The sequence below is a fragment of the Halichoerus grypus genome, chromosome 3, assembly GCF_964656455.1.
Source record: "Halichoerus grypus chromosome 3, mHalGry1.hap1.1, whole genome shotgun sequence".
In the NCBI taxonomy this organism is placed as follows: domain Eukaryota; kingdom Metazoa; phylum Chordata; class Mammalia; order Carnivora; family Phocidae; genus Halichoerus; species Halichoerus grypus.
Window position 1 is genome coordinate 207,273,032 of NC_135714.1, and position 13,374 is coordinate 207,286,405.

At 52.5% G+C, this 13,374-nt stretch overlaps 1 protein-coding gene across 13 annotated transcripts in view; it reads right to left on the reverse strand.

Moving 5' to 3' along the window:
• DLGAP2 (DLG associated protein 2) overlaps positions 1-13,374 on the reverse strand; it is an 844,777-nt gene that overhangs the window by 187,634 nt on the left and 643,769 nt on the right. For 8 of the 13 annotated variants that reach the window (XM_078069913.1, XM_078069914.1, XM_078069915.1 and 5 more), the window contains one exon: positions 6,677-6,742. The exons of 4 other annotated variants lie outside the window; for them this stretch is intronic. In XM_078069913.1, coding sequence (XP_077926039.1) covers positions 6,677-6,742 — 66 coding nt within the window. Of the gene's footprint in view, positions 1-6,464; positions 6,621-6,676; positions 6,743-13,374 lie in introns of those variants that run through there. One more of the 13 variants, XM_078069926.1, reaches the window with a different exon arrangement.

Here is a 13,374-nt window from a genome sequence, read left to right on the forward strand (position 1 = left end):
ATCTGTGTCTTTGGGGTAAATACCCAGTAGTGCAATTGCTGGGTCATAGGGTAGCTCTATTTTTAGTTTTCTGAGGCACTTTCACGCTGTTTTCCAAAGTGGCTGTGCCAACTTGCATTCCCATCAACAATGTAAGAGGGTTCCCCTTTCTCCACAAGCTCTCCAACATTTGTTGTTCTTGCCTTGTCCGTTTTTGCCATTCTAACTGGTGTAGGGTGGCATCTCAATGTGGTTTTGATCTGAATTTCCCTGATGGCTAATGATGATGAACATTTTTTCATGTGTCTGTTAGCCATTTGTATGTCTTCTTTGGAGAAGGGTCTGTTCATGTCTTCTGCCCATTTTTTGACTTATTTGTTTTTTGGGTATTGAGTTTGAGAAGTTCTTTATAGATCTTGGATACCAGCCCTTTAGCTGTAGTGTCATTTGCAAATATCTTCTCCCATTCTGTGGGTTGCCTCTTTGTTTTGTTGACTGTTTCCTTTGCTGCGCAGAAGCTTTTTATCTTGATGAAGTCCCAAAAGTTCAGTTTTGCTTTTGTTTCACTAGCTTTTGGAGATGTATCTTGAAAGAAGTTGCTGTGGGCAATGTCAAAGAGGTTACTGCCTATGTTCTCCTCTAGGATTTTGATGGATTCCTGTCTCACATTGAGGTCTTTCATCCGCTTTGAGTTTATCTTTGTGAATGGTGTTAGAGAATGGTCGAGTTTCATTCTGCATGTGGCTGTCCAATTTTCCCAGCACCATTTATTGAAGAGACTGTCTTTTTTACATTGCATATTTTTTCCTGCTTTGTCACAGATTATTTGACCATAGAGTTGAGGGTCCATATCTGGGCTTTCTATTCTCTTCCTTTGGTCTATATGTCTGTTTTTGTGCCAGTACCATGCTGTCTTGGTGATCACAGCTTTGTAATAGAGCTTGAAATCGGGCAACGTGATGCCCCCAGCTTTGTTTCTCTTTTTCAACATTTCCTTGGCAATTTGGGTTTTTTTTTCTGATTCCATACAAATTTTAGGATTGTTTGTTCCAGCACTTTGAGAAATGTCATTGGAATTTGGATCAGGATGGCATTGAAGGTATAGATTGCTCTGGGCAGCATAGACATTTTAACAATGTTTATTCTTCCAATCCATGAGCATGGAATATTTTTCCATCTTTTTGTGTCTTCTTCAATTTCTTTCATGAGTGTTTTGTAGTTCCTAGAGTATAGATCCTTTACGTCTTTGGTTAGGTTTATTCCAAGGTATCTTATGGTTTTTGGTGCTATTGTAAATGGAATCGTTTCTCTAATTTCTCTTTCTACAGTTGCGTTGTTAGTGTATAAGAAAGCAACTGATTTCTGTGCATTGATTTTGTATCCTGCCACATTACTGAATTGCTGGATGAGTTCTAGTAATTTGGGGGTGGAGTCTCTTGGATTTTCCACTTAAAGTATCATGTTGTCTGCAAAAAGAGAGAGTTTGACTTCTTCTTTGCCAATTTGAATACCTTTTATTTCTTTTTGTTGTCTGATTGCTGCTGCTAGGACTTCTAGTACTATGTTGAACAACAGTGGCGAGAGTGGGCATCCTTGACGTGTTCCTGATCTTAAGGGAAAGGCTCTCAGCTTTTCCCCATTGAGGATGATAGTCGCTGTCAGTTTTTCATAGATGGATTTTATGAACTTGAGGAATGTTCCCTCTATCCCTATACTCTGAAGAGTTTTAATCAGGAAAGGGTGCTGTATTTTGTCAAATGCTTTTTCTGCATCAATTGAGAGGACCATATGGTTCTTCTCCCTCCTCTTATTAATGTGTTCTATACCACTGATTGATTTGCGAATGTTGAACCACCCTTGCATCCTGGGGATAAATCCCACTTGGTCTTGGTGGATGATCCTTTTAATGTATTGTTGGATCCTATTAGCTAGGATTTTGTTGAGGATTTTGGAATCCATATTCATCAGGGATATTGGTCTGAAATTCTCCTTTTTGATGGGGTCTTTGTCTGGTTTGGGGATTAAGGTAATGCTGGCCTCATAGAATGAGTCTGGAAGCTTTCCTTCTGTTTCTGTTTTTTAAACAGCTTCAGGAGAATAGGTATTATTTCTTCTTTGAATGTTTGGTAGAATTCCCCAGGGAATCCATCAGGTCCTGGACTCTTGTTTTTTGGGAGGTTTTTGATCACTGCTTCAGTCTCATTACTGGTTATTGACCTATTCAGGTTGTTTTAACATGAAATGGTCACATAAAATTCCTCTTTTTGGATGCTCCCTTCAGTGACATGTAACCTTTCCCACCTTTTCTGCACGTGTGACAGTAATTGCTGGTGTCACACACTGGAGAGTGGTGTGGCCCCCTGGGGCCTCTGGGTTCCCATGGGCGGCTGGGAGAAATCCTGAATATCCCAGGAGCATGGGGAGGACACGGGGAGGGTGGGGAAGGATGGAGAGAGGGCTCCAGATGCTCGGGGTGCAGTAATGAACACACTGTTGTTGTCTAGATAGAAACATGGCACCACTTCACAGTTTCTAGAAACTTCTAGGAATTTACCTTAAGGAAATAAGTGTGGATGCCCATCGAGTTACAAAACTACATGTCTACAAGACGGCCAGGGTGCTTATAAGAGGATGTAAAATATCACCCTCTGAAGAGGGAGCTCTTTTAAAGTAAGTTTTGTATGTTAGGTCCTATGCTGTGTAGACGTGATCAGGGCCCAGGGGTGTCCACTGAATGAGAACACATCCTCAGCACACGTGCCTGGCCCACGGAAGCCTCTATGTGTTGGGCATCATTACTCTAGTGTGCAAGTGCCTTTTACAATATTCACCCATTTTCTCTGTGCTGCGTCTCATACAATATGTACCTACTATTCTTTGATCATTTAATCTGCCCTTTGAAAAAGTTCCACTTTGCAGTTGACTTACCAGTGCAGAATTTGAGTCCACATCACAGAGCTCATAAGTGCTTATAAACTGCCAAATCTTTGCAACTGATTTAAATACCATGCTCGAGAGAATGAAGAAAAGGCATCCATAGACCAATGGCTCCTATCTTGAGCCAGGGTCACAAAATTACTGGCCGAGCAATTTAATGTTAGTGTGTCTGAAGGTCCTCCCTCAGACGTTTCCCCTGGAAAAAGTAGGTTTTTCTCTTCTATTGTAGCCATTGTGAATGAGCTAAATTAATTCATTTTCATCACTGACTTTAGATGAATTGCCAAGAAGCCTTCTTTATCTTCCTATTTTCCATGGCACTTTCCTCCTCATACAATTATTTCCATACCTGATAATAGGTGAGCTTCAGAGCATGCACCCTTAACTACGCCCGTAATGGGTCGCAGCCTGAGCACGGAATTTATTCCTAAATTCTCTGTCACTAAAGACAGTTTCTGGTCTTTCAGCCAGCGTTGCTCGCCTTTCCTCAGAGCTTTGAGAGACTGAGGCCAGTTGGGGGAGAAACAGACGGGAGCTTTGAAGGGAGCAGAGGAAAGCTCGCCTGGCTTCTGTGCGGACGGACGCAGCCTTTGCCGGCCTCAAAACACGCCAGCACGCGCAGAAAGGACACACCTTCCATGACCACAGCACCGAGGGCCCTGCGAAGTGCTCTGCCCCTGGATCTGGTGCAGGAGAATCGGAGAGCTGCGCATTCAAGACGGAAGGGCCCGCAAACCCCACGCAGCACAGGCCCTCAATTTACAGAGGAGGACGCGGGCAGATTCCACAGCGTGGTGTTTGCTCCTGACTGGTTAGTGCTGCAGCCTGGGAGCGTCACGCAGACCTTGTCCCCTCCCGCCCGTGCTCCCACCCCTCCCAGCCCTGCCCCGCCTTCACCCTCCTGTCACCATCGGCGCGTGCCCTTCACGCCAGCGTTCTCCACCCTGGGGGTGCACACGGGCACGCGCAGGGAACCCTAGAGGCAGCCTTGCATCAGAACGTGCGGGCCCGGGAACCAGGTTGCAGTATTTCTGATACAGAGTGGTGGCGCTGGCTGGGGACAACCACGGCTGAGACCCACTGTCCCGGTCAATGCGCTGAAAATGATCGCTAGAGCCACGTGCACATCCCTGAGCCGGGCGACCTCTGCCTGGGGTCCTAACACGCCTTCCCACCACCGAACACACTGCACCTGCCCATTCCTGTCCTCACGCGGGGAAACCGGACGTGTGTCTGAGAGCTCCTTAGGGCCAACAGCCCCCAATCCTCGTCTTTCTTTCTGACCAAAGCCTCCCAAATCTGACTGTCCCTTGACATTCTTGGGATCACCGTCCTGTCATGGCCAGCCTGCAGAAACAGCTCACCAAACACTTTCTGTCCCGAAACAGTACGAGGTTCCTCAAAACAAAATTGGAAGTGGAGTTACCACGTGATTCAGCAAGTCTACTCCTGGGTGCTTCCCCCAGAGTTAAGAGCAAGGTCCCGGAGAGGTTTTGTACACCCCGCGGCATTACTCAGCAGAGTCTGGAGGGGGAGGCGAGCCCGGTGTCCACTACGGGTGAACGGACAAACGATGTGGTGTGTCCCCATGGGGCAATGTCACGCAGCCTCGAGAAGGAGGGGGACTGCGTCATCTGCTCCGACGTGGGTGAGTCCCCAGGACACGGCCCTGAGTGAGAGAAGCCCGTCGCAGCAGAACTGGTTCTGCAGGAGCCGCTCAGCCCAGGAGCCAAGGTGGTCAGACTCGGGGAAGCGGAGCAGGACGCCGGTCACCGTGCTGGGGGACGCGGGCGCTGGGTCGGGGTGCAGAGGGGCGGATGGGGAACATGGGGGTCCTGGGGCAGGGGTGGGGAGTTACCCGACCACGTGAATGTACCCCATGCCCCCGAATGTACACTTAAAAATGGTCAAAATGGTCAATTTTATGTTGTGTCTATTTTACCAAATGCACAGAATACTTTCTGAGCACTGCGGCCTGTCCGCCCGCACGGGCACCCTCTGAACACGGCCCCGGGAAGAGGCCCCGCACAGGCGCCAACTCAGGCTGCGGTCCGCGTGCGGCGGGGAGGTGCGCAGACCCCTTCCGCCCCGCACCTGCCCGGCCGCACTCAGCTCACGTGACTATGGCACACATTTAGACTCGAGTCCGGGACTCGGCAGCAAGGGCGGGGGGGGCACCTGTGTTTCCGGTGTGATTCCCACGACCTGGTGTTTAGTTTCGTGCCGCTGCTCGGTCATCCGGGCCCTTCCCGCGGCGCCGGCCCCGGGGAAACAAGAGCCAGCCGCCGCGAGCCAGCCGAGAAGGGGCACCTGTCTCCCCCGAGGTGGGCCAGCTCTCCCTGGGATCCCCCCGCACAGTGGACATGTCAGCCTCGAATCCCGCCGGCCACAAAAACAGGGCTTGCAGATGCACACTCTTCCTCGGTTTCCGCGCGTCTCCCCCATTCCGAGAGACTGTCTCGGGAAAGAATGGGCACCAGACACACTCATGACATCCAAACTGTGCACAGCGCAAGACGCAGGTGGGCTGCTCCCAAAGCCCCAGGGAAACAAAAGTCAAATGAGTGGTGCACTCCCTGGAGACCTGCTTGCGAGGGCCCGTCCCCAGAGTGGAACAGAATTCAAATGAGAAACCTGGGACGCCTTTCCAGCAGGAAGGGAAGATGATTTCACGTGCATGTTTCTGAGCAAAGAAAGGCTTGTTTAGGAGGGCAAGTTAGAAATACATTTTGAGCTCCACTGCAGTGCAAAACGTACCGTCTCTCTTTCAGAACTACACCTATATTCGTAACTTAATTGAAAAGAAAATTTTTTGCCTCTACTTTCTTTAAAAGAAATCACAGACTTATACAAATGGACTCCCTCCATTTACAGTATTATTCTTTAAGCCAATCAAATGGGCAACAGATTCATTGGCTAAAGGTCTGAAATCAGTTAAGAAAAATTCAAATTCAAGTAGGAATTATCTTTTTGATCCATAATTCAGCCCTGAGTGCTATGACAGCAGGAGCCTGAGCCACGGTGTGTGTGGGGGGTTCTCACTGACTGTTGGGCGTTGAATTTATTCAACAGCTCATGTGTCTTACAGAAACACTGGCCCCTTTCCACGTACGTGTGATCCACGTCAAGTGATCACGGCCAAAGGTGGCACTGGCTTTATTGCGTCTGTGACGGCATAAAAGTAAAATTTCCACATGACTCTAACTAGCACCGGGGAAAATGTGCTACCATATTATATCCTATCATAATTCAGAGCTCCCTGCAAGAAAGCACACGACTGCACTCGGCACCCACACCCCAGTGTCCGTGGGCTTGCCCACGCACTCAGCTGTCTGTGTCAGGTAAAGAGCCACGTGAAGAGCCGTGAGCAAAGGCTTCTTCTCTTCCTTGGATATACTCAGAGTAAGGTTTAGTCACGAGGGAGCAAGGGAGAGAGGTGCCATTTTACACGTGTATCAGTTACGCTGCTGACGGCTTTAATCGTTATTTGTAATGACTAGCTGTCTTAGTAATTAGTCTGCAGTGATCTGGAGCAAATGTGTTCTCACCTATAGTTTCTCTACTCTGTACAAATTATTTAAAACGTTCACCACATCTCATTCAGTTCTTTAAATTAGGGCATGCCGAGGTCACACACATGCTTCAACCATTTTTGTGGGGAGGGATCCCGTCTCTGAGGTGCAGAGAGTCGTCCGGCCCGGGGCGTGCCCCGCTGTGTCTAATCTCCGCGTCACCAGGGCTGAGGTGATGTGTACTCTACCTAGATCCTCCTCTGCTGGCCCCGGAAAGCTGATGCCGGGCTGGACCAGGTCCCCGCCCTCTTCCTCTGCAAGAGAGAAACAGAGTCATTCTTTAGTACGTTCAGGGGTACACGGCCGTCAGCTCAGTGCATCTCCAACACTCTTCACCCAGACGCCCAAACACCAGAGACTCTTCCAGTTGCTCCAGGGCCACGGCTCAGAACTATGTGCAGGCGCCAACTCAGGCAGGGCGTCCGTGATTCTCAGCTCTACCTCGGGTTTAATCAATAATCAATAATAAATCTGAGCTGTACGCAGATTTATGAGACTCTGCAGAGTCGGCCACACTCTGCAGCCCAGAGCCACGTCCCACTTTGGAAGCCCCCATGAGAGCTACACTACCCGGGACGGCACTTCCTCCCTTCTCCAGAAAGCTCTAGACTCAGGCCTCCTTCACCAATACTCAAAGCCTGCAGTTCCTGCACTACTGCTTAATGCTAGTTAACCTGAGGTCAGGTTCTTCCCAAACATGAATTTTCTTTCTTTCCGTTGGGAGAACATTTCGGGTTCACATCGCTAGCAGTGATTTTCAGTCGCTCACTTGCATATAACGCAGACACGATGTTCTTACAGGGACATCACTGCGTGAGGAAGAACGGCCCTGCCCTTCCCAGATGGGGTGGCAGAGGCCAGAGAGATGCAGAGAGCTGCGTTCTTTACCCAGCTGCCCCCCACGGAGCTGGGTGAGAGAAGCCTGGCGGTCCCTGCCCTGGGTTGCACCTGTGCGGCCCCGGGGTCCTCGACCCCACGCCGAATCAGCAGTGAGAGGTGTAGGCAGCTGGTGTCCCCAGGGAGACAGGCAGCTTCAGGTAAGGACCCTTTTGCAAATACACTGTGTATATAATACACACGTCATCATTTTGGCACATATTCCATAAATGTAACTTTTCCATGTGCGTTTATGCAGGCTTTCAATATTCTTGAATGAGTTTTGAGGCAAAAATGCCACATTGACATCCTGCTAGTAATAGTAGATATGGTTATCCACGCTATAATCTGCAAACGGAGTCATTCTAGGGTGCCGTGATCGAGCCCATGTAGGCTACCACCACCTTCAATCCAGCAAATTGGCATTTTCTCTAACTTTACAGGACATTAAGGAAGGTTGGCAGTGGGAGACGCTTGCCAATCTCTCACACAAATCTGCAGCAGAATTTCATTTCAGGGGGCCTCCGGACATTGCTCTTAAATGTTGTATATATTAAGCTTTTATATATGAATAATAAAGGTCTGAACTGGGTTAAGTATTTTACAAGACAGCCTATTAAAATTATTTAGTGTGATCTGACCACGCCCCGTCTCCGCACGGCTTACGGCAGGTTGCACACTTTGGGGCCCTGTTTCCTGCCAACGAGTGGTCTAGTCCAGCGCCGGCCGGCCAGATGACCACATTAGGTAGAATGTGAGAGCGGGGACGGCAATGTTTTCATTTGTTTAGAAATATAATGCAATATAAGGCAGAGTTCTAATTAAATACAGTTGCCATGGGGACCGTGGTCACGTGGTCCGTGTGGCCAGCTCGAAAGCAGCCTGCGTTAGTCGGGGAAGCATGGAATTAGCAGAATAAGCCCAAACAACCTACCTTCCGTCTCAGATCATGTTCTCCTTAAACACACACATACACGGCAAAGACAGGACAAGCGTCAACACAAGGACTTTGACGGACGCATCCACGTTGCGCTGGGTGTAGAAATCACAAGCTCGTCACGACAGCTAGCACACACACTGGGCACACGAAGGCCACGGACACGCTCACACGAGCCCACCAAGCCGAGCATTCACAGAGAGCGTGAGCTCCGCGGTGGAATCCCTGCAGCCGGACGCGGGGACCCGTCTCACTCTCGAGAATGATCCTCCCCGGAGGACAGTGAGTCGGGTGAAGGTCAGTCCTGAGTCTTATGGGTAGGAATGATTCACGGCATGTTTCGCCTCTGCTGCTGTCATTTGTCAGACAGACTGGGATAAAATGAGGCCTAGAAGCAACTCAACTAAGCAAAACCTTCACATTAAAACAACAAAATAGGGTATGGGCGGAGGGCAAAGGCCGCCTGCCAACCTTGGGCTTTGCCTCGCAGCGGATGCAGCTGCACGTTCGAAGAGCTGCTGGTGTCCTTAGCGTCAGTCCTGCCTTGGCCCGCCAGGCCCTGCCTCTCAGTGTCACTCGGTGGGGCTGCGTGTGCCCTTCACCCAGACCGACCTGCCCTTCCCAGAGTCCGCCCCGGGTGCCATCGGACGTGCGGGGGGGCCCGCGCTGAGCTCATGAAGCAGCAGGGGCACGGGCCCACCGCCCCCTCTGACAGCCCCACGGACGCATGCTCACGCCCTCAGGCATCTCTCTTCCGCCCAGTCCGTGCTGAGGAACCGAACTCTGCCCACCGACGTCGTGCAGACAAGTGTCGCGGCTGCAGCAAACGTGCACGGGCGTGGGGGGCAGCGGCTCTGTGGGCTCTGCACCCGGACCTTCTGAACCGGCGGGCGGTGAGCCGCCTTGACCCAGCGTCTTGATTTCCCACCAGCCACGCCAACCCCGCCACAGCCAGGAGGGCCCGAAACAGTGCAGACACGAGGTGCCCACGAGTCCCTGCTGGGAAACGAGGCGCCCTCGTCAGATCTCACGTTCAAACTTCCATCACGTTTCAGAGCAAAAACAGAAACGTGCCACAGACGTGAACATCTTGGAAACCCTCCACAACGCACTGAGATGCGTCTAATGAGTCCGGTCTTCGCTGTCATGACCCCTGAAGGGACCCCCTGCTTCGGGCTGGGCACCCACGACCCCTCCGACTGAACCCACCTTATGAGCTGTTGGTCTTTTATACCGAAGCCTGATGACATCAGCGCCCTCTGACACGTGACCCAGCACGGCTGTTGGGACCTCGGGGCGTTTTTGTGGCTCTGTGTCGTCGTGCTTCTTCAGAGCCCGCGCCTGAATGCACGTGTGCGAGGCGTGTCTGAGCTGAGCATCGGACGCACCTGGGTGCAGCCCAAAGAGCCCCGATCGGCCACGCGCACGGCGGGCACACTCCAGCGCCCCTGTGATCGCCGGCAGACTCCCGCCTGCACCCCGGCGTCTAGGAAGGGGTCTGAGATAATCCGCCGTGACGCTCAGTAGAACACCTGCGTCCCCCGTCACGGGAGGGGTGTCTCAGCTCTGTATGACACTCAGCTCCTCGGGAAGGGAACCCGAGCACAGTGTCTCCCCACAGCCCATCCTCACAAGCACGTTCGGGTCATGGCCTCCACATTGTCCACTGGGGAAGATGAGGCCCAGAGGCGCTGAGTAAGTGCGCTGAGGACACACAGTCACAGACGGCCCGAGCTGGCTGCTCTGTTATCTCTGCGAGTGGGCGCCATGCTCTGCGTGACTCGTGTCTCATTCACAGCAGACTCTGCACTGGCCTTCCTCAAGAGGAAGTCCACCGTCTTGGACTGCTCAGAATGAGGTAAAACCCCCTGAATGAAGGGGCACAAGAGATGACAGAAATGACCTTGGGTGGGGGAGGGATAGATGGGCCAGAGGACCCCCAGGGAGACTAACTTCAAGGAGAAATTCAACATTCATGGAAGTCGGTGGACATTTGACTTCTTTCTTTCTATCATCTATCATCTATCTATCATCTATCTATCAATCTATCATCTATCTATCTATCTATCTATCTATCTATCTATCATCAAGATTTTATTTATTTGACAGAGAGAGTAAGAGAAAGAGAGATCTTGAGCAGGGGTGAAGGGTAGAGGGAGAAGCAGACTCCCGTGGAGCAGGGAGCCCGATGCGGGGCTCGATCCCAGGACCCCGGGATCATGACCTGAGCTGAAGGCAGATGCTTAACTGAGCGAGCCACCCAGGTGGCCCTCTTTTATTTTTTCAAGCTTATTTATTTATTTATTCATTTATTCAAGAGAGCGAGAGAGAGTGAGAGAGCGAGCGTGAGAGCACGTGACCGGGGGGAGGGCAGAGGGGGAGGGAGAGAGAGCCTCAAGAATACTCTGTCCTGAGCAGGGAGCCTGATGTGGGACTCGATCCCACGACCCTGAGATCACAACCAGGGCCAAAACTAAGAGCTGGACGCTTAACCGACTGAGCCGCCAGGCGCCCCTTGATGTCTATTTATGAGGCAGGCGCACGTCTCAGGATCCGTCCGAGGATGACAGTGCTGGGCCTGAGTCGCCTTCTGCAGAGTCTTCGGTCGTGACCCCGTGTTCCTCCTCCCCTGTGAGCACAGCAGACCCACCCTTGGCTCTCAAGAGGACGCACAGGGTCCCACAGGGTGTCCGGCGCCCCCGGGGCCTGTCACGTGCTTCCCAACATGCAACGGGGCTAGATAACCCCTGAGACCAGCTCAATTAACTGAGTTGGATTTGGACAGTGAATCACAACGTCTGCTTGTGGACACACGTGGTGTGGCCGTCCTGGGGCAGAAACAAGAACTGTGGATTCACAGGCAAACCGCCGGTCCTGGAAGACGGGAGGAGGCATGACATGCTCTGCAAGAAGGAGAGGCACCCAGCACGGGGTGGCTACGGAGCAAGCCAGGGTCCTCCACGCACAAACAGCCCCCAGGAGGCCAGAGCCAAACACGGGACGTCAGCACAGCTACTGAACGGGGTTTGGCTCTGCTGAGTCCACAGGGCAGCCATCCACCTCCCCCGGGGAGTGCTCACAGCTTCCCTGGGACGGTCCCTCGCTACCGGTCACGGCTGGTCCCCTGACCCAAGGGGATGGATTCTGAGGCAGCACGGCGGACCGCAAAGAGAAAGCTGGGTCTACCACGAGAGTGTAAATCAACTTCTCGGGCCCGTTTGCTCACGCCGAGGGTGGAGACATCGCTGTCCTCTTCGGAGGGCTGAGCGCCTACAGCTCTGGGCAGGGTTGTTATACCTGTCGTACGTGTCTGGAGCTCTTCTTCCTCCTGCTGGATACATGTCCCGGGACTCGACTGCTGAAGCTGGCTCCTTCTTCAACCTTGGAAAGTAGGGACTGGCACCGAGACCACCCATGGCCGGGAGCGATCCACTCCCTGTGGGTCTCCGTGACGCGTTATTTTGGAGACGCGGTGAAGAGGGGTGCTATGTACAATAATTTACGCGCACATCTGCGGGGAGTCACGGCTCCCCTGGTTCACTTTTTTGCCCCAGCCACCTGTGGTGGGCAGGACCTCATCTCCACTACGACGGGTGCAGATATCGAGGCCTGGGGAGCGTAAGCCACGTGTCTGAGGTCACACGAGGGTTCCCGTGAAACCACACCTCTCACGCTGCAGGGCCGGGCTCTTCCGGCCACGGGGTGGTGGCCTCTGTTTGGAGGCATCAGCAGTGAATGACCCGCGTTTCAGAAGCACCTGACCTATGAAGTCCTACTGCTTTCAACCTCCGGGTGTTTAAACCCTCTTAAGTACGGGTACAAATCACACCTTTTGGGTGGGGAATAGTTGTCTCCAATCACACTAGCCTGGAATCGATAATAAGAAACAGGAAGGGCTTCAAAATAGTAGGTCGAAGGAAAAACAATCTTTGTATATGAACAGGCAAGTTGCTCATAAGAAAATACTGGATTTCTTCGTGTAAAGGAATACAATACCGTGATTACCTCATAAACACCAAGAAGACAAAATGCCAGCTTTAAGGCACCGTGCTGGGACTCCGCCCCATTCCCCGTTCCTGACAGCGTTCCCACGAATGTATGTGTGTTACTGGTTGGTGTAGCCTGCGGCTTCCGTGGCAGTGGGAGGGCGGCCGCGTGTCCTTCCCGGCTGAGCGGAGAAGCGGCCTGCCCCCGGCCCCTCCAGAACCCCGGTGTCCCTGCTGCATGCCGGAGCGCAAGCCTTTAGCAGGACAGTCTCATTCCCAAATGCGACCTACACAGAACCCCAAACAATGAAGCAGCGCAGAGATGGGGAGTGCGTGAGGAGGGCTGTGGGCCTCCGTCTCCTCTCTGCCGGCACCCACGAGGCTCCTTTGCACAACCCTGGGGCTGAAGGGCACACGGGGTGGCCAGGAGCAGAGAGACAGTGGAAGCCAGCCTCATCTCTGTCTGAAGAGGACAGTCACTTCCTCTTATTGTGGGGACAGCAGGCTTTGCTCCGATGGGAGTAGAATGGGAAGATTTGCTATTTAACGTAGGTTTCAACATCTAGCTGATGTCCCCCAAGACCATTTGTGGCCCCCACGCGGTGCCCAGCTGACCCTGGGTCTTCCCTCGGGGTCGGCCCCACTCCAGGTCTGTTCTGTTCCTTTTCCAGTCCCGGGACCCAACGTGGCTCACAGAGGCCCTGAGCAGGTCACAAGCCTCCTTGCCCCCGGGGTCTCGCTGCCTCCGTCCATCCGGTGCCTGCTCACTTGTGCTCGCTTGCACGTCCCGCTCCGCTCAGAGCCTTCCCCGCCTTGCTCAGACCCACCAACGTCAGCCTCCCCCAGGAAGGCCACCATGAGCTCTTTCAGGGACGGGGACTGGGTGGAGGCGGGCGGTCAAGTTAGCAAGTCTACCTTCGAAGACGAGTTTCCTGACCATGCAGCTGAGGTCAGAAAACTCCTCCTGACGGATAGAAAGGGGCCTCGGGGGGTCACTAGTGTTACCGGCGTGGGCCCGGTGACACCCCCAGAGCGCGGGGTGGTCCCAGGCTTCAGGCACGACACATGGCAGTGGTTCCCAGGGCTC